At 45.6% G+C, this 21955-nt stretch overlaps 1 protein-coding gene across 1 annotated transcript in view; it reads left to right on the top strand.

Annotated features, from left to right (window-relative positions):
• Positions 1-14587: 14587 nt before the first annotated feature.
• Positions 14588-21955, top strand: part of LOC126251399 (collagen alpha-1(III) chain-like) — a 409906-nt gene continuing 402538 nt past the window's right edge. Inside the window, exon 1 of the mRNA XM_049951802.1 lies at positions 14588-14763. Coding sequence (XP_049807759.1) covers positions 14588-14763 — 176 coding nt within the window. The remainder of the gene's footprint in view (positions 14764-21955) is intronic.

Here is a 21955-nt window from a genome sequence, read left to right as displayed (position 1 = left end):
AAAATTCCAACTATGAAGAATTAATGAACACACACACACACACAAAACACTTTTATAGGTCTATATAGGTGCAGACGTGGTGTTTGGGATTTTGGAATGGTCACTAGAGAATTCACTGAGGCACTGGTTTCTTTATTACTTTCAAAATATAGTATTAGGTTATTGAATTACACACCAGTGAGGAAAAATGGTTGTAATTAGAAAGATGTGTAACGAATAGTCAGGTGTCTGTGAAACGTGTGCTACTCTGATAAGCTTATAACAGAACATAAGAAATAATATTTTACGTCAATTACATGAATTATCCTTGCAGAGAAGATAAAATTGCTTAAAAGGCTTCCGTAACTGGAGATCGCGGGTTCGAATTCAGATTGGACCACGATAATTTTCAGCCTGTCTTTAATTTTACCTTAGCCTTTCAATAATGTGAGGACGCACCAGGAACACAGTTCTGATTCCACGTTAAACATTAGTTACTGGTCACCCGCGTTAGTAACTGCGGTGGGATGGACTTGCACCGCGCCATTATTATTGTTAGAGGCTTCCACAAACGTTCTCCTAATCCTGTTCGCTGACATTACAACACTACACTTGACGCAGTGGACTGACCAGCCTGTCGCCAGTAATTGAGTGTCACAGCCAGTCTCTAGTCGACAAACGCTGTCTCGCTAATTAAAGTCTTTTGCTAGTATATTTTGTGCCATATTAACATTAACAATCCGTCTTACGATATAATATTCATCCGAAAAGAGTATTAGAAATTTTTCAGGTCCGTCGTTCTCATTTTGGTCAGTAAATTAACATGCGAAACGTCCGTTCGCAATTTCTGCCACTATCGCACCCATTTCCTCTTTTTCGTTGTTTTCTGCTGTTTCTTGGCAACTATAGCGCTCCGTAAAAATGAGTGAAATCCTTGCGAGGCACAGCCGACCTCGGGAAAATCCGTAGGGGTTCCGAAAAAATGTAGGAACACGCGACGGAAATGACTCTACGATTTACCCGGCCGCGCTGGGCGAGCGGTTCTAGGCGCTACGGTCTGGAACCGCGCGACCGATACGGTCGCAGGTTCGAATCCTGCCTCTGGCATGGATGTGTGTGATGTCCTTAGGTTAGTTAGGTTTAATTAGTTCTAAGTTCTAGGGGACTGATGACCTCAGAAGTTAAGTCCCATAGTGCTCAGAGCCACTTGAACCATTTGACTCTACGATTTACCTGTGAAGGAAGGCTGAAGAAATACAAACTTACATTTACAGCAATTGTAAGTTTAGCGAAAGCTTCTGACGTCGATGGCAGAAGTATACTCTTTGAAACTTTGAAATTGGGAGGGATACATTACAGGAAGCGAAAAGCTGTATACCATTTACATAGTGTTATAAGTATCGAAAAACATGAAAGTGAGATAGTAGTTGCGAAGCGAAGGAGCAATTTGGAGAGGGAATTAAAGTTTAGGGAGAAGAAATAAAAACTTCGAGGTTTGTTGATGACACTGTAATAGTGTCACAAATGGGGAAAGGACCTGGAAGAGCATTTGGGTGGAATGTGTAGTATATTGGTACATATTATAAAATGAACACCAACAGAAGTAAAACAACAGTAACGGAATGCAATCGATCTAATTAATCTTGTGACGCTAATAGAATTTCATTACGAAGGGAGCACTAAAAGTATTCGATGAGTTTTGGTATTTGGACAGCAAAATAATTGATGATGACGGAATTAGAGAAGTTATAAAATGTGCTGTGTCAATAGCAAGAAAAGTGTTTGTGAAACAGTGAAATTTGCTTACATTGAAATTAAATTTAGATGTTGGGAAGTATGGAGTGTAGCCTTGTATGGAAGTGGAAACCTAGGCAATAAACAGTTAAGATGAGAAGTAGATAGAAGTCTTTGAAGTGTGACGCCACAGAAGAATACTGAAGAGCAGATGCTTAGACTGAATAATTAAGAGGCACTGAACCGAATTAGGGAAAAAAGGAATTCGTGGTAAAGGAAGGAATTGGTTGACAAGACAAATCCTGATGCACCAAGAAATATTCATTTTGGCAATTGTGGGAAATGTGGAGAATAAAAATTGTAGATGATTGCCAATGCATGGAGAAAGTAAGCAGGTTCCAAAGGATGTAGGTTGCCGTAGTTGTGCGGACATGAGGACACTTACACAGGATACACCATCGTGGAGAGTTCCATTAAACCGGTCTGCGGAATGGAAACAGCAACAAAAATGAAGTTCGTATTTGTGCTCTATGTCTAACAACCTTGTTGTGTCGGGACCGTAAATGTCTAATCTTCGTTTCTCCGAACTGGTTGATCATCTGTGCAGTGTGACGCTGAAGAGAAGCACTCAACGCCGAAGTTTGGTTAGAGGCGTAACCATTCACGCGTTGAAATTACACTGATAAGCCAAACCATTATGATCACAGTCCACTGCGACGCTGGATGCTGCCTGATGGCGTTACGGACACGTGACGCGGTAGCAATACTATGTAAGCGAAGGTATGGACTGAAGATGCGGGAATCCATTGAGATAAGCGACGTTGGTAAAGGGCAGATCATTGTTACGCAGACCCTGTGGACGAGTATCTCGAAAACGTCGAAGCTGGTCGAATTTTCACGTGCTGCTTTCGTGATCTTCTATAGAAAGATGTAGAAGGAAGGGAAACTACCACAAGGCGCCAAATGTTTGGACGTCCACGACTCTTCACAGAACGTGTTCTGTAGAGCAGGACAGATGGGGATCTGTGGCATCTATGCCGAAAGAGCACAATGCTGGTGCACGCACAAGTGTTTCGTAGTACATCGTTCGTCGTACAATGTTGAACATGAAGCTCCCAGCAGACCACCCTCACCTGTTCACACACACATCAAAAGAAGTTTTACTTCACCCTGGTTCCAAGAACGTCTGAAGATAGACGTTGACTGTGGATGTACCACAGACACAGTCCCTTCGGCTGTTTAGAGATATCACTAAACTCGCCCAAAGATGTAAAAAACCATGCATGAGCAGAGCCTGTTAGACGGAGGGGTCCGACAGCCAGTCATTCCACCAGGAAGGAGGTACACGGCTCGTGTTGTCTGTAGTTAACCGTGCCTAGACGGTCAATGCCGCGGTTCGATCTCATCCGCATTTGCTTTTGTGCCAGGAAGGGCTCTCAACAAGACAAGTTACCAGGCGTCTCGTAGTGAGCCAAAGCGATGTTGTTCGGACGTGAAGGAGATACAGAGAGACAGGAACTGTCGATGACATGCCTCGCTCAGGCCGCCCAACTGTTACTGCTGCGTTGTATGACCGCTACCTACGGATTATGGCTCGGAGGAACCCTGACAGCAACGCCACCATGTTGAATAATGCTGTTCGTGGAGCCACAGGACTCAAACTGCGCGCAAAAGGCTGCATGATGCACACCTTCACTCCCGTCGTTCATGGCGAGGTCCATCTTTGCAACCACGACACCATGCAGCGCGGTACATATGGGCCTTACAACATGCCGAATGGACCGTTCAGGATTGGCATCACGTTCTCTTCACCGATGAGTGACGCATATGTCTTCAACCAGACAATCGTCGGAGGCGTGTTTGGAGGCAACCCGGTCAGGGTGAGTGCACTGTCCAGCGAGTGCAGCAAGGTGGAGGTTCCCTGATGTTTTGGGGAGGGGGGGTGGGGGGGGGGGGCGTTATGTTAGGCCCACGTAGGGAGATGATGGTCATGGAAGGCGCCGCAACGTCTGTACGATGTGTGAATGCCATCCTCCGACCGATAGTGCAACCATATCGGCAGCATATTGGCGAGTCATTCGTCTTCGTGGACGACAGTTCGCGCCGCCATCGTGCACATCTTGTGAATGACTTCTTTCAGGATTGCGACATCGCTCGACTAGAAAGACCGCGTGTTCTTCAGACGTGAACCCTATCGAAAGTGCCGGGGATAGATTGAAAAGGGCGGTTAACGGACGACACGACCCAAAACCACTCTGAAGGATCTACGCCGAATCGCCGTTGAGGAGTGGGACAATATGGACCAACAGTGCCTCGATGAACTTGTGGATAGTATGCCACGACGAATACAGGCATGTATCAGCGCAAGAGGACGTGCTACTGGGTATTAGAAGTACCGGTGTGTAGACACTCTGAACCACCACCTCTCAAGCCCTGGCTGTATGTGGTTTTCATGAGAAATAAAATGGGCGGAAATGATTTTTATATCGATCCATTTTCCAATTTTCTGTACAGGTTCCGGAACTCTCGGAACCGATGTGATTCAAATCTTTATTTGACGTGTGTATGATGACAAAACGACATTGTCAGTTACGACCGTAGTGGACAAGAAACCATCGGGACTCCACCGTCGATCAATGGAAACGGGTCGGTTCTTCTGGTAAATCACATTTTTGATACGCTAGGTCAACAATCGCATCCACAAACGCCGTCATCGAGGTGAACGGCGCCTCGAAACCTGCAGCACGCCACGGACGCAGGACGGAGGGAGCAGTGTTATGCTCTGGGAGACATTCTCCTGCGCTCGCATGGGACCTGTGGTACTAACCCAAGACTCGGTGGCAGCTGCGAGCCACTTGCATCCCTCCACGTTTGCTGTCTTCCCTGACGGCGATGTCACCTCTCAGCAGTATAATTGTCCGAGTCTCGGAGCCAGAACCGTGCTACAGTGGTTTGAGGAACATTAAAATGAACTTGCGTTGATGTCTCGGCGACCAAATTCGCCTTCTGTAAATCGTATGGAACCATTTCGGACGCTATCGGGTGCCATAACGCAAATTAGCGGCCCGTTCTTTACGCCATTACCTGTAGATAGACATCTAATGCCACAAACCTCCACAAGGCTTCCAGCTAACTATCGGATTCCTGATACGCAGAATCTGTGCCGCATTTCATTGCAAAGACATACAAACAAGCTATTAAGCAGGTGGTGATCATGCTTTGTCTCACTAGTGTATGCCACTGCTGCTACGTGTACACCTTCCGTTTTTTTAAATAGTTCAGTATCAGTGACTACACAGAAGGCCACGTCCATCGCTTAACACCACTGCTAGCTGCTGGCAGGCTTAACGAGACTGACTTTCTGAGGTCGTACACGGGAGGGCTCGGTGCCAGCCCTCTTGCCGTGCTGGGCCGCAGGCTGGGTTCCCGCGCCCCCGGTAACCCCTGGAGGCCGTAAATCTGCGCCCTTCAGCGCCAGCAGGCGGTGCCAATTAGGCGGGCTCCTTATTGACCCGTTATTAGCCTCCGGCGCCATCCATCTCGCGACCCGTCCACTCCCATTATGTAAATGCCAGCCGGCCGGCCAGCAACAGGTTAACGCTCGCATCATGGAATCACTCTTCTATAGGGGCGGAGGAGACCGCGCGTCAACCACTCTGCAGGCAGGTACCACGGCTAGAGCGGCTAACACCGAACAAAAGTCATTTACAAATGTGGACATGCGCCCGTTGTACCACCCATCGCGATTGTTTATGTGTAAAACTCTGCTTTTGTGTGCAGTACATTTTTCGAACATTAAAGAATCTTAAGGACTACAAAAGCAGAAACTGCTAAGGATGCAGTAGAACAGACAACTAAGATCAGCAGACTGACAAGAATCATAACTGAGGCATTATTTGTTAAGATGCTGTACATTTCCCGAAACAATATGAGTTAGAGTGTGCAGTACTTACGCAGTCGCACATCTCAAGATAAACTATTACACTAAGGTTAATGTAATATAGGAGAGCACCCGTCGTTACTGGTTGTTCTGTGGCAAACCGTATGACTGGAAAACGAGAGTTCAACTGATCGAATCCCAGCCGGATTGTGGAGTTTTCAATTTAAGTTTCAACCTAGCTTTCACTTCTCAGCTAAGTGGAGATTCGCCAGAAACGACAGACCCAGTTAGGATTCTAGTTTAAGCTTTACGCCTCATCGCCCCAGTTGGATAACTGAGGAAGGCTACGTAAGTGCACCTCGCTGAAGTGTAGTCCAATTAAAAGACTTGCGCCAGGCCACTGAAAAATTATTTTCGAGGCATTTCATATAGTCTTCCACTGTCGTTTAGCAAACGAAAGTCGAAGTTATTGAGTATCGAAGCAGGACTTACTTCCACTTAGAAATCAACACATCGCTCTTAACGCAACGAAATCGTCAGATGTAAGCTAATTTCAGGACCACCTCAAGGAAGCGAGACAAGCCAGTTACTGTTTAAAATGTGTACAGATCATCTACTGGAAGACGTTTGGAGCGCTATCACGATATATTCCTAGACGACTCAGTTGTTTATAACAAGGTGGCAAGGCCAGAAGATTGAACCCAATCACAGGAAGACCTGCAGGGCACAGTAGACAGATGCAGGGACTGGCCTGGACCCTAAATGTGACACACTGCGCGTAAATGAGCGAAGAGACTCGCTGACGTACGATTGCATTGTTTGTAACACATAACAACAAATAGCAACTACTGTAAAACACCTACAAGTATCCATTCAGACCGACATGAAGAAGAATGATCACACAAAGCCAATTGTAGTTTGTGACTAATAAGGAGAATCTTAACGAAATACAATTCATAAAGATGTGGCCTACAAAACACTCGTTCGGCAGATCCTTGGCCATTACTCGTCAGTCTGGTTGGATAATAAGAGATTCAGACAGGTTCCAACCAAGAGCAACGCGTTTCATCCTGCGACCGTTTAGTCGGCGCGAGAACGTTGTTGAGATCGTCAACGAACTCCAGTGGGAGACACTACAAATCAGGTGTTCAGCGTCATTGACAAGATTTCCGTTCAAATTCGGCGGGAGTACGTCGCAGGAAGAGCGGGGCAACACTTCAGTCCTTCCTGCCTTGTACGTTTCATGAAATGACCACTGCGGGAAATTATGAGAAATCAGAGCTAATTCTCGCGTTCACAGTCCTTACCGTGCGTCATTAGCGTGTGAACTAAGAAGCGGTAAAGTTGTGATGCCAGACGTACCCTCATCTAAGCACCGTATCGTGATTTTCCATATATACACTGACGGAAAAAAATGCAATACCAGAAATAATGAATGTAGAGCAATGAAATTTCCGGAATACATTTGTCTCGGTAACATCTTTAAGTGATTAACATTGCAACATCTTAGGAATATGTAAGCACGAGATACGCCACTGCAAATGAGAAATGACGTTACATTAGTAAACGGTGTAATAGCCACAATGTTGAATGCAAGCATACAAACTAGCATGTTGTACAGATGTTGTTGTTGTGGTATTCAGTCCTGAGACTGGTTTGATGCAGCTCTCCCTGCTACTCTATCCTGTGCAAGCTTCTTCATCTCCCAGTACCTACTGCAACCTACATCCTTCTGAATCTGTTTAGTGTATTCATCTATTGGTCTTCCTCTACGATTTTTACCCTCCACGCTGTCCTCCAGTACTAAATTGATGATTCCTTGATGCCTCAGAATATGTCCTACCAACCGATCCCTTCTTCTGGTCAAGTTGTGCCACAAATTTCTCTTCTCTCCAATTCTATTCAATACCTCCTCGTTAGTTGTGTTATCTACCCATCTAATCTTCAGCATTCTTCTGTAGCACCACCTTTCGAAAGATTCTATTCTCTTCTTGTCTAAACTATTTATCGTCAACGTTTCACTTCCATACATGGCTACACTCCATACAAATAATTTCAGAAACGACTTCCTGACACTTAAACCTATACTCGATGTTAACAAATTTCTCTTCTTCAGAAACGCTTTCCTTGCCATTGCCTGTCTACATTTTATATCCTCTCTACTTCGACCATCATCAGTTATTTTGCTCCCCAAATAGCAAAAGTCATTTACTACTTTAAGTGTCTCATCTCTTAATCTAATTCGCTCAGAATCGCCCGATTTAATTCGACTACATTCCACTATCCTCGTTTTGCTTTTGTTGATGTTCATCTTATATCCTCATTTGAAAAGACTGTCCATTCTGTTGTACAGACTCTGGATATCAATTTGTGGGCTGGAGTTGCATGCCTGTTGTTCTTGGTCCGTCAATACACGGACGCTTAATGTTGGTTGTGAAAGACATCGGAGTCACCGTCCGACGATGTTCTGTCTGCACCTGCTCGATTGGAGACAGACCTTGTGACCGAGTAGACCAGGGCAACGTGTCGACACTCTGTAGAGCATTTTGGGATACAGCAAGTGTATGTGGTCGAGCGTTATCCTGTGGGGAAACACCCCCTGGAATACTGTTCATTAATGACAGTACAACGCGTCCGATCAACAAACTGACGTACAAATTTGTCGCCAGGGATAAACATCAGAGTGCTCCTGCTGTCATACAAAGTCATATCCCAGAACATTGCCTCAGGTGTGGGTTCAGTATGGTTTGGACGCAGACAGCTGGGTGCACTTCCTCAAATGGTCCCTTTCTAAAGAAAACATGGACATCAGTGGTACCGAGGCAGAACCAACTTGCATCAGAGAAGACAACAGACCTCCACCCTGCCGTCCAATGAGCTCTCACTTGACAACACGGAAGTCGCAAAGGACGGTAGTTTGTGTCGGTAGAATACACGTTAAAGGGCATCTGGCTCGGGGCTGTCGTCGAAGTAATCGATTTGTAATAGTTCGCTGTGCCACTGTGGTGCCAGTTGTTGATCCAATTGCTGCTGCAGATGCGCCGAAGCCATATGGCTGGCACAGTGTTCTTCCCTCTCGGTAGTGCCACGTGGCCCTCCAAAGTCCGGTCTTCTTGCCACCGTACATTCTCGACATCAGCGCTGCCAACAGTCGTGTACAGTGGGTACATTCCTGCCAAACTTCTCAGCAATATCGCAGAAGGAAATTCCCCCCACAATGAAGATCCATCTTCTCGTAGCCATGTTACACGACCTCGTCGAAACTCAGTGAAGTTTTGATGATGGCATCTTTGTCGCATTAAAGGCATTCTTGACTAACATCAGCTCACCATCTCCAATCTCAAAGGTAATTAACGCTCACGGCCGTTACAGCGTGTGTTTAAAGCAAACCTGGTTTGCATCTTCATAATGGAGCTACTAGCGACAATCATATGCGGCTGGCGCGGCATTTGATAAGACATCATCTTTCAGTGTAGAAACACGCCTATAGCTTTCGTTTATGTAGCACAACTCCTTCTTGGTGTTTCCATTTGTAGATGCTGATGTAGACAGGAGTGCCTATGCCGTAGGACGTTTTTCTCTCAATCGTCAACTAACTGTAAGTGCGGACTTGCATTGAAGTGATTAAAACACTGCGGAATATGACTGTACGCACACGTGTCGAGGGAAACATGTGTGGGTTCTGCATAATGGACTAACATCAAAATCCACAGTGACGCTCTTTCATAGATCTTTGCCTAGACCGATTCAATTCTGCGGTGCTTTAATCATTTTACTGAAACGTTTAAGCCATGTCTCCGCAATATCCTTTCTTTCAGGAGTGCTAGTTCTGCAAGGTTCGCAGGAGAGCTTCTGTAAAGTTTGGAAGGTAGGAGATGAGATACTGGCAGAAGTAAAGCTGTGAGGACGGGGCGTGAGTCGTGCTTGGGTAGCTCAGTTGGTAGAGCACTTGCCCGCGAAAGGCAAAGGTCCCGAGTTCGAGTCTCGGTCCGGCACACAGTTTTAATCTGCAAGGAGTTTCAACAAAACGCTAAATTTAACACCATTCTACTGGGAGGGTGAGTATTCAACCAGCATCAAATTTCTTCTGCTGCCAATTTTTCGTCATAGAGTAGGAAACACATGAAAAAGTGAATACAAAAAAAAAGAGATATAGCAATCTGAAGGTGAGTGAGACAAATGTCAGATATTGGCTTCACACTCTCTATTCGAAAATGTACGGATTTATAGGGTTTCTCGCCGTTTTGATTCAATACGGTAAAACAAAAATTTTTTTCGAATTATTCACTCAGGGGTTAGTCAAATGTTCCATTAGAAGCTACACATAATTGACTTCATGGGTCTGAGTCTAAGAAACGCTTTAATGGCAACCTAATCGTCCGCTGCAAACGAGGTGACTGTGTTACATGGCACAGAGATCAATATCAACAAATATGCACACAATGCCACAGCGTTTAGTGCTTTAGAAGTGCGAATAGTCTGGCCTAGTTTGTGTCCTGATAGTACTAGTGTACTATGTTTATGGCTGACGTTATCAGTACTGTGTAAGGTAACGTTTAACGGTGCTCAAGTTTTCGTGTTGTGTGCGATTCAACTGGGCACAAAGGTTGCAGATAAATAAATTTCCATCCGTGCATTTTTCTAAGCAGACTTGCTGAATAATTGTATCAAAGTAACTGCTGCGAAAAAGTGACGTGAAATAAAATGAGAACGATACAAAAGAAGTATCAAGGTTTCTTTTTAGTGATGAATATGCGCGGAAGACAGCGTTGGCGAATTGTTTGTGCACCCTGTTTCTTTTTGGTGAGCTCAGATTACCAGCAGTTACACACCGCAAGGAGGCACTTGACGGCGAAAGAGTTGGGTGCAGCACAGTGCGCATTACATATTCATCAGGAGGAGATAGTGTGGTTTCACAGTCTCCGGCTGTGGCAAACTGCTGCCGCCACATTACTATTACGTTAATTACACACAGGGACCGTTCTGGCGGCTACGTTGCTCCCCTATATAAACCACAGCACTGCACGTCAACCGACTAACGGCAACAGGGCAATCGCACGGCCAATAGGAGTGCGTGGCGACAAGTTGCCGTAGTTTAAAAATGGTGCGTTGTCGACCTACACAACATTAATAATTTTAGTTCCTACTGACATCAGCTATCCAGCGTTAAAATTTCGTGACACAATTTATATATATAATTTTGCTTACATTTTAATGAAAATATACTTTAGAGAGAAGCATATAAGCTACCACTTATAATTAAACAATATAAAACAATATCTGTGCCTAGCCACGAATTGTTAATCATATACTTTTTACAATTTTGAATACCATTATTTTGAAAATAATTCAAGGTAACATCAAGTACGCTGAAATCACAAAATCGTTTTTTTTTTCTTATATTAAGTTCCGCAAACTTTCTTAATACATCTTTTAAACTTATTTGGTCAGCAATTTCATGGTCAGTTGCCAGAATGCTCAAATAATTGAGACAATTGTCTGTAGTCGAACTGAAAAAGTCTTTAATTAATTTTAATTTAGAGTAACTCCTTCGCCACTTGGTACAGTTACTGGTGTCGTTAGCAGTTTTCTTAAAAGACTAGCAAGATTCCGGATAAAATTTATGTTTGTAATTAAACTCAGTCACATTGCTTATGCTTTCTTTTCTGCCCAAAACCTCACGTACTGCTGAAATTTCCACTGCTAAATCTACCCTATTTATGCGAACAGAACCACCATCAGTTGAAATACGATCCAAAAGCTTACAGCATTTTAGTAGCATTTCTTTGGGCATTGTGTTTAAATCATATATATTGTGTAAGAATTGAACATATTTACTATGGTTACTAACTTGTTCAAATCTACGGGTATCACCTAGTGCATTTACGAGATCCACTGTAAAATTTAAAAAAAATATGTATTTTATGTTGATCTTTCGGGTCTTTGATGGTTCGTGTGAGAAGTTCCCTTTTATTGTCGTATGCGAATGGTGCACGGCTGCTGCTCGACTTACCGCGAGCCACACAACACTTAAGTCACACAACAGCGACGATGGTGTCCCGCAGAGTGGACGGAAATCAGACGGTCTCGATCGCGCAGCAACAGGACGAGCAGTCAGAGACGTCACCATAATAACGAAAACTTAGGTAACCTACGCAAAGTAAGGCACTCGTATGACTGCAACTTAGATTTTATATTTGCCTGTAGTAATATTTTTCTATTGCTGAATATTTAACACCCCAATATTTTTCGCACACCTACAGCTGAAGTGGCGGCCCTACATTTTGGCGCCCCGGACAAATGTCCGTCTCGCTCGCCTCTACATTGGGCCCTCATCAGAGATTAACAATTTTCTGAGCGTAGCAATGATAGACCTATATGAAATGATTAATGTTGGCTTATTTTGATTGGTGATATTACGGGTGTTGTCAGAGCGGACGACAGATGCCAAATAGACAATAACGATGCTCTAGAATAGAGATACCGTCCATAATTTTTTCTCGTGGTAATTGGAATTACGTTAGTGATTTTGACCAGTACCGTGTAATCCGTTGTAAGGGGGCCCCTTGTAGTGAGCTTGAACGCTTCTTGACACACGAATAGATAAGAGAAGCGTCAGAGAAGGGATTCTGGCTATCCGAAGAAGCCAGCGTCGGAACAGCCTGACTTATCGCAGCAGGTCTGCACTGTTAGGTTGGCCGTTTGCGCACTCTCCCGTTCTATTGGAAACCCTCGCTTCTGCCCTACTGGGATCCAGTTCCTCCGCCGTCAAGACACGTCTCCGTGTCTGGTGCAGTCAGTCTCCATGCCACGCCATGCAGCTGTTCAGGCGCCATTCTGAGACAGGTTAAGGACTACAGGTACCATAAGGTCGATGTAAGATTGCCGGTTAGTCAGAGAAATATTTAACGATCCTGTTGCTCGCCGACCAAATGGCCTGGAATTACGATGCTAACTCGTAACTGCGAACGCATCTGGACGACGCTGCTAAGGCAATCTTACACTTTCTGCTGTCGTGTGCCACCATTAGATTCTACCTCTCTATCGCTTGCGCTCAATTACGTGTCTTATTTCTTTATTTTGCTCACGCCCTCTCGTAACGCATGTTTGTGATTTTCTCGACTTGTACAGCGTTTTCTGCAGCTCCAGTAATAAAGGCCTCGTATCCAGGAACTTTGACCAACAGTTGCACTGCCTTTTCATCTTATTCAATCGTGCGAGTTTCGTTCTTAGAGTATTTCTGAGTCTTTTAACAGGACATACATATGTAATTGTCTGTGAATCAAGCTTCCTGAAGTAGAGTTGCGCTGTCCCGATCCGTATTTAACCTCTTATCATGCCAGCTCAACTCCACTGCGCGTGTCGAGAAACGGTTCAATCATACCCTAGCAGAAAATGAATTCGATGTTCTAGGCAGGGTCAGGGTAGAGAGTGAGGTAGTGGATGCTAAGTTCAGAGAAATACGGCTGGGAACCCAGTTTTCCTTTTAGCAATATAACCACCCACCAAGAGGTAACTAGTGAGAGAGAAAAGAAAGGGAAGTTGCCGATTAGCCAGAAACAATAAGCCCTCACCTTGTGCATTAAGAAAAGTGAACCGTGTGGGCAGTTGGCGAGACGGATATACAGGGGTACCTGTACTTACTTGGGAATGGTTTATTAATAAGAGGCTGGACCCCATTTGCGCAAAACACAGCTGCAATTCTTCTTGGAATACTGGCATAAAGTGATTTTGTAGTTTCCATTGGAATGTTACGCCACTCTTCGATCAGAAAATCTTCTAGCTCGTGTAGTGACGAGGGAGGCGGAAATCTTCTCCGGAATCTGCGCTCCAATACCACCCAAAAGGTTTCGATAATATTAAAGTCCGAGTACTGAGATGGCCAGGGAAGAAGCTGTCATCTAGTTTCGTGCTTCTCATACCACAAATGTACTGTACTGGCTGTATGAATGAGTGCATTATCGTCCTGAAATATTGCTTCATTGTTGGGGAACAACATTTGAATGATGGGGTACAACTGATCACCTAAAATTTTCACATAATCGTTGGCTGTAAACGGCCTTTGAGAGTAATGATGGGACCAGCAGATATGGCTGTCCACACCATCACACTTCCACCTCCATGCTTAACCGTTGGAATCGATCAATCAGGATTGTAGGCTTCTTTCGGCGTTCTCCAGATGCAAACCCGGCCCGATGTTGGAAATGACGAACATGTTTACTCTTCGGACCATATGACGTGTTTCCACTGATCAGCGGTCCAGGACTTATGCTCCTGACAACACATATTACGCTTCTTTGCGTTGGTTGCCTCACTAATGGTTTCGGTATAGCAACTCGTCCACGAATATTCGCTTTGTGGAGATCTCGACGGACAGTGTCGATAGATACGGGGTTTCGAAGATGGCTATTGATCTCTGCAATCACTTTAGCCGCCGTAATTTTGTGTTGTTTTGACACAGTTCGTGTTACCGTACGACGATCTCTGTCGTTTAGTTCTGGTTTGCGCCCACTATTACGTTTACACGATGATGTCTTCCCAAGTTTTGTGTAGGTTGTCATGACTGTTGAGACAGTTACTCTTGAAACATTCAATAAGTTGGCTGTCTCGGTTACTGACGCTCCTACCAATCGGGACCCTACAAGCTCCTCTCTGGAACCCTGTCACGTCTCTCATTGCACGTCGACCTCGTCCTCTGAATGCAAATACGAAGTGTGCGCCACTCGTAAACAACCTGCACTGATGCCTACTCCGTACTGAACACGCACAGTCCAGCGCGACACGTGCCTTACCTGCGTTGTTGACCGTCAAACACCGCCATCCCATTACTACCGGTGTTCACGTTATTTTGCCTGTCCCCTGTACGTCTGCTACAGTGACAGAGCTGTGGCACTTCCACTTGCCGGTACGCAGCGCGGCGGCTGCGACGTATAGCTGCGTCCAGTGGTGCAGTATCGGAGCGAGCGCCGGCTGAGCTGATAGCGCGTGTCGCAGATGCGGGTCGTGTCGAAGGCGATACAGACTCGTCACATGCTGGTGGGGCCGCGCCGCCGCGCCCGCATGCATTATGGAGGCTGCCGTGCCCATTGTGGCGGCCGGCCGCGCCGCTATCAGATTTCATGGATCGTGCAGGCCGCGGCCGGCTCGATGCGAGCTGCGAACGCTCCGCGGTATTCCAAGGATGTGGCGAGAAACAATGAGATCTCCAGCATCTGATCTCCACTGACAAGGACATGTCGGCGTCAAGGAACAGAAAAAAAAACAGTAAGGGAAAAGGCGAGCAGCTACTCCAACACCACATAAAAGCCGCCCGTCTTATTCAGCGAAACGGATGCGTTCGTGACTAGCTATTAAGATCTACAACTGTACGATGGCCACGTACACTTTAGTGTACGTCGCTCACAACAATTCCCTGTCGTAAGGAAAGGACTGAAGTCGAAATTGTAGGTTTACTCTAACCACTCCATATTTGTTTTACTTCCGTTACACGTTTCAGAGATTTCAACCTACATCATCAGGTACATACACTGAAGCGCCAAAGAAAGTTGTATAGGCATGCGTATTCAAATACAGAGATATGTAGACAGGCAGAAAACGGCGCTGCGCCTCGTACGACAACAAGTGTCTGGCGCAGTCTTTAGATCGGTTACTGCTGCCACAATGGCAGGTGATCAACAATAAAGTGAGTTTGAATGTGGCGTTATAGTCAGCGCAGGAGCGATAGGACACAGAATTTCCGATGTAGCGAGTGTACCGTGAATATCAAAAATCCGTTAAAACATCAGATCTCCGTCTGGGAACGGAGAAAGATCCTGCAAGAACGGGTCCATCGACGACTGAAGAGAATCGTTCAACGTGACAGAAGGTCAACACTTCTGCCAACTGCTACAGATTTCAGTGTAGGGCCATCAATAAGTGAAGGGCTTCTTTCAATAGTGCTACAAGTCCATTACCTCCACTTTTCTGTCTATAATGCTTCTGAAATTAATGTGCCAAACAAGGAGAAAGAAAGGTTCATCTCTAGGAACAAGCCATATGCTTGAATATTTCTGGTATCTCGACTGCAGATTTTTCAGCGCTCATTTAACGTTAGAGCTCTGTATCTCAATATGAACAAAAATGGACTTGTACCAGTATTGAAATAAGCTCTTCAAATGTCAGTGTACTAACCATTCATAGAAACATGGGCTTTCGGAGCCGAAGTCTCTGTCGTGTACCCTTGATGACTGCGCGACACAAAGCTTTACGCCTCACCTGGGTCCATCAACACAGACACTGGACTGTTGACGACTGGAAATATGTTGACTGGTCGAACAAATCTCGTTTCAAGTTGTATCGAGCGGATAGACGTGTACGGGTATGGTGACAACCTCATGAATCCATGGACCCTGCATGTAAGCAGAGGGCTGTTCAAGCTGGTCGTCTCTGTAATGGTGTGGAGCGTGTGCAGTTGGAGTGATGTGGGACACCTGATACGTCTAGACACGACTCTGGCAGGTGACACTTACGTAAGAGTCCTCTTTGATGGATGACCTGCATCCATTCATGTCCATTGTGCATTCCGACAGACTTGGGCAATTCCAGCAGGACAGTGCGACACCCTACACGTCGAGAATTGCTACAAAGTGGCTCCAGGAACCCTTCTGCTGGCCACCAAACTCCCCAGAAATGAACATTATTGAGCATATCTGGGATGCCTTGCAACGTGCTGTTCAGAAGAAATCTCCACCTACTCGTATTTTTTCGGATTTATGGACAGCCCTCCAGGATTCATGGTGTCAGTTCCCTCCACCACTACTTCAGACTTTAGTCGAGTCAGTGCCTTGCCATGTCTTGTTGCGGTACTTCTGCGTGCCATGGGAGCCCTACACGATATTAGGCAGGTGTACCAGTTTCTTTGGGTCTTCAGTGTACATGTGAATTAATTATTAAAACACCTATGTGTTATGTGTACGACGTTGAGGTAACCAGTAGTACTGTTTCTAATAGTCAGAGGGTCCTTTCCCTCCCGCGTAAATCTTGTAAACACCTCTTCCAATCTGCAAAAATTTCACATTTTCACGTTCGTAGCAGAAGGTAACTGGTTAATGAAGTTCCATTTGGCACTAAGGTACCTAGTTCGAAACCTGTAGTCAATGGAATACGCTTTTATACCGGTATCTCAACAAGCTGAATGTTCCTGAGGAATAAGCTATACTACGAAAACAGATCTTTTAACGTATCTTTTCTATTAAAATCACCTAGGACACAACGTTAGTCTGTATGCACATGATTCTGTCAGTTAACGTGAAGTCTTTGGAAGATCGAAATTAATTTCAAAATGATTTACACTAAAAATCTCTATGGAGGAAAAAATGGCAACTGACTCTAAATAATGGAAAGTCTGAGTTCAGCCACATGAGTACCACAAGGAGGACGTTTAATTCCGGTTACACATATCTAAACTGTGTCAGATCAATCTAATACCTGTGATAGCAATTACGAACAACTTAAACTGTAAGGATCACATTAATAATGTTGTAGGCGAATCAAAGAGTGCATTATAATGGCAGAACACTTACAAGATGCAACAAATCCACAAAAGGAGCCTACTTACACTAAACTTGTCCCTCCTTCTCTGGAGTATTGCTGCATCGCATGGGATCCTTACCAGATCAGATTATCGGACAACATAAAAAAAAGTTCAAAGAAAGGTAGCTCGTTTTGTATTATCGGGAATGGGGGAGAAAGTGTCGCGGTTATGGTACGTGAGTTCGCGTGGCAAGGATTAAAACAGGACATTCCTCGTCGTCGCGACACATTTTCACAAAAGGTAAATCTCCAACGTTCTCCCCCAAATGCGGAAATGTGTTGATGACTCTTATTTACACATGGAGAGATGATTATTTGTTGGTTGGTTGTTTGATTTGGGAGAGGGAACCAGATAGCGAGGTCATCGGTCCTATAGGATTAGGAAAGAATGGGGAGGGAAATCGACCCTGCCCTTTCAAGGGAACCATCCCGGCATTTGCCTGAAGAGATTTACGGAAATCACGGAAGACCTAAATCAGGATGGTCGGACGCGAGTTTCAGCAGTCGTCCTCCCTAACGCGAGTCCAGCTCTGAGCTACGTGTGACTGGTATTGTTCATCGGAGGCCAATCAAACGGCTAAGCTCGGCCGCGTCATTCTTGCCTGCGAGATTTAATGGAAAGAGTCAGACGAACTGTGGCAGTAAGATTTAGCCCTTCGGAATCCGTTTTATTGCAAAGAAACGAAAACACGATTTATGAAACCTTAACTTCCCGCTTGTCTCAGCCAACCATTGACTTATAAATTAATAAATGTTTGTCAGTATTCAGTTACATCACACAGTTGAAAAGAAAAGGTCAAAGAAAGTGTCTTATGGCGTTGTTGTTGTAGTGACTTCGACGAGTAGTTCAACTGGTTAGTTGGAACGGATTTTCGCCCTACCACTCCTCGCAACGTGTAAGAGACGTGTCTTGAGTGTTCCTCCTGAGTGGAGCTGAGTGTAATGGATGTGTGCATAATGCGGTACTATGTTTGTGTTGTATGTGCGGATGAGAGAAGGGAGGCGGTGAAACCCGGTGTCGCCTCAGCCCACTCCTCTGGAACAGCACCAAAGGGGCCGCCGGACTTAAGAGTTCCAGTCAGGCGGACGCATCCCCACAAGTGTCACATGCCCTCACTACGGAGAGGGTTGCAATTGATTCCAGGACACTGATGCAACCTTCAGCGATCACGAGCTTTACACCATAATCTCTCTCACCATTGCCAGTCAAATACTGACTGTTAAAATTTCTTCCACCACCCCACAGTCGTCGACGCATTCCCGTTAAAAGGAAATTGGAATATCCGTGTTATTATCCAGCTAAAACGGTTAGCTGGTCACCGGTATCAGTTGCAGGTTGCCTGTCTAACAGCATCTAGGTGCAGCAAAAATTTTATTTGCAGCATTTCACAAATTTATTAATCGAATGTAAAAACTTAAAATGCTGCCACAATCTACTCATTAAGAAGTACAGTCTTAATCTAAAGTCTGTACAGAGTAAGTCAAGCTACACACTGTGACCGAGCGAGGTGGCGCAGTGGTTAGCACACTGGACTCGCATTCGGGAGGACGACGGTTCAATCCCGTCTCTGGCCATCCTGATTTAGGTTTTCCGTGATTTCCCTAAATCGTTTCAGGCAAATGGCGGGATGGTTCCTTTGAAAGGGCACGGCCGATTTACTTCCCAATCCTTCCCTAACCCGAGCTTGCGCTCCGTCTCTAATGACCTCGTTGTCGACGGGACGTTAAACACTAACCATCACCTACACACTGTGTGTACATGTCCTCAGGTTGGCCGGGGTGGCCGAGCGATTCTAGGCGCTGCAGTCTGGAAACGCGCGATCGCTACGGTCGCAGGTTCGAATCGTGCCTCGGGCATGGGTATGTGTGATGTCCTTAGATTAGTTAGGTTTAAGTAAGTCTAAGTTCTAGGGGACTGATGACCTCAGAAGTTATGTCCCATTGCGGGCAGAGCCATTTGAACCATTTGAACATGTCATGAGGAAGCCCAACTCACGGTGCGCAAATCACCCAGACTGTATGAGAGCACTTGGCGACTTCCACTTCCATAAAACTGTAAACATAACTTCAAAACATTTTTAATGTTTTCTCGGTTTCGGTTTTGTATTTTTTAGTAGTCTGTGGGTGAATAATCTGAAATCATAAAAACGAGGTAATTATTGTTTTGCGTCGTCAAAAATAAATGTTTCACATGCTTACCGTCAAATATTTAATACACAATACTCCCTTGTAATGTAATTAGACGTTTGAAGCTGTTTTATGCATACGAATTCGATTCTTTGAAGAATAGACAATTGGGGAGTGGGGGCTCTGGTACGGAGCTAATTAGCTGAGAAGACTGAATGTGTAAAGCGATATTGCAGTTCCTGTGTTGTTCCTGCGGCGACCACAGCCGTTACGAAACATGTCATATGAATCCACAATTGCTGAGAATGACTACTATCAGCTGTAGAACGGAGTGACGACAGTGGTCGTAGCCGCGTGGTTGACGACGTATGGCAGTCTGCGTCTGGCCGTGAGTCGTGCACGGATAGCCGAATGGTACGGCGGCAGGTCGCGATAAGCGGGAAACCCTTGTTCGAGTCCCGGTCCGGCACAAATTTTCACTGTCGTCATTGCATTCTACAGCTGATGGTAGTCATTATTCGCAATTGCGAATTCATCTGATTGTCTAAAGAATTTTGAGAAATCAAGCGGCTGATCGCGAACCGCCCTGAATAGAGGAGGTCTGGTATAAGGATGCAATCAGCCACAAGTGCTAATATCGCCTGTGTTAGAGGATAGCCCTTTCCCGTAAGAAAGTTAAAAGCACCATGAAGGATAACTAAAAGTCAGTCTGTCGCTAAGAATTCCAGAGTAGCGTGCGGCGATTTAAGTAGATTCTATGGCTGTGCATTTGTTCCTCATGATAGATTTGTTACGTAGAGTGAATACCGTGCAGTGACAGCGCATTTAATGGAAAATAAAATCCGTTATGCAGTCCTGCTCACAGCTTCACCACTGATTAAGCAGAAGCGTCTGCATGAGCTCGTGAAGCGGCCTTTGGGTGCTCCTTGCGGAACATTAGGGCAGGAGGGGGTGAGGAGTCGCCCACTCGCTCTTCAGTTTATAGAGAGACTGTTTCAGGACGGTGAGTGTTGTCGGCACGCAGACTGACTTCGTGTCTGAAGACGGCATAATTCGACAAAAGTCGGTCTTTCGAATTACTATCTCCTGCAGACAATGCGAGACACAGCCCAACAGAAGAAGCTCGAGCTGCCCACGTCTCAAGGGCAGCGTACTGAGGACGACGCTCCAAACCAGGCCGGACTCGACTAGGACCACTTTACGCTCCCACACCAAGTCACACAGATAGTTCCCAAGTGGGAACGTGGGTATAATCAGACAAGTTAGTTGTTGGTCAGTACCTCAACCATAGTGTCTAGATACTCGTCAACAGTCGCTGTCAGCAGAGGCAAACTGTACTTTGTACAAGTCATGGTAGTTGTTGTTCATTTCATTTAGGAATATGCCAGATTTCAAGACAGGACAGTTTTTAGTCTAAATTGCAACATCCCTTCTTCATACTCCAGTTAGGTATGGGAAAGTTCCTATCAATAAATAATTGTAAATTGTTGCTAACCTAAATTGTCATCTACAGATTCTAATAAAAAGAGCAGCATCCAAAAGATTCTCACCGATCCACTGCAGACTGTGTGGGTACGTTTCATGCAGTCAGCCAGGCCCATTATTGCTATTCCAGGATTGGCTGCTCACTCGGAGAGCGTGGGTGGGTTCGTGACGTCACGCCCATCGGTTGACATACACTGATCAGCCACAACACAATCACTGCCTACCTAATAGACGGTATGTTTACCTTGGGCACAGATGACAGCGGCGACGCGTCCGGGAATGGTAGGTCGCTGGAGGCAGTTGGCACCACATCTGCACACACAGGCCACCTAACTCCCGTGAATTCCAGGAGGGCCGATGTGCTGTGACGCCACGTTCAATCACATCCTAAATGTGTTCGATCGGTTCAGATCTGGCGAGTTGGGGGGCCTGCACATCAACTGGGACTCTCCACTGTGTTTACCGAACCAGGCCACGACACTCCTGTCCTTGTGCCATCGCGCACTATCTTGCTGAAAAACGGCACTGCCGTCGGGTAACGTGATCATTACGAAGGGCTGTACGTGGTCTGGAACCAGTGTACGGCACTCCTTGGCCGTCGCGGGGCTCTACGCGAGCTCCACCGGACCCTCGAATGCTCACGAGAATGTTCCCCAGAGCACAGTAGAGCCGCCGTCACCTTGTCTCCGTCCCATAGCACAGTTGTCAAGTAGCTGTTCCCCTGGAAGGTGACGGATTCTCGCTCTCACATCTACGTGACGAAGAAGGTCTCTGAATTGATCAGAGCATGTAACGCTCTCCCACTGCGCCAATGTTCAGTGTCAATGATCACGTGCCCATTTCAGTTGTAGTTGCCGATATCGTGGCGTTAAAATTGGCACATGCATGGGTCGTCGGCTGCGGAGGTCCATCCGGTTCACAATGTGTTGAGACAGATTTGTACTCTGCCCAGCATTAAAGTCTGATGTTTAGTTCCGTCACAGCTCGCCACCTGTTCTGTTTTACAGTCTGTCCAGCCTACGACGTGCGATATCTATAATGGGATGTGGCCGCCCAACCTCACTTCCTGTGGACGAGCTTTCACCTTGGTTTTGCCACGCATTGAAGACTCCTAGAACGCCTGACAAGTCGGGCAGTTTTAGAAATGGTCGTGCCGAGTCTGGGGGCCATCACATAGAT

This window comes from Schistocerca nitens, chromosome 4, assembly GCF_023898315.1.
Source record: "Schistocerca nitens isolate TAMUIC-IGC-003100 chromosome 4, iqSchNite1.1, whole genome shotgun sequence".
NCBI classification, from domain to species: domain Eukaryota; kingdom Metazoa; phylum Arthropoda; class Insecta; order Orthoptera; family Acrididae; genus Schistocerca; species Schistocerca nitens.
This window is presented reverse-complemented; position numbering and strand designations above follow the sequence as displayed.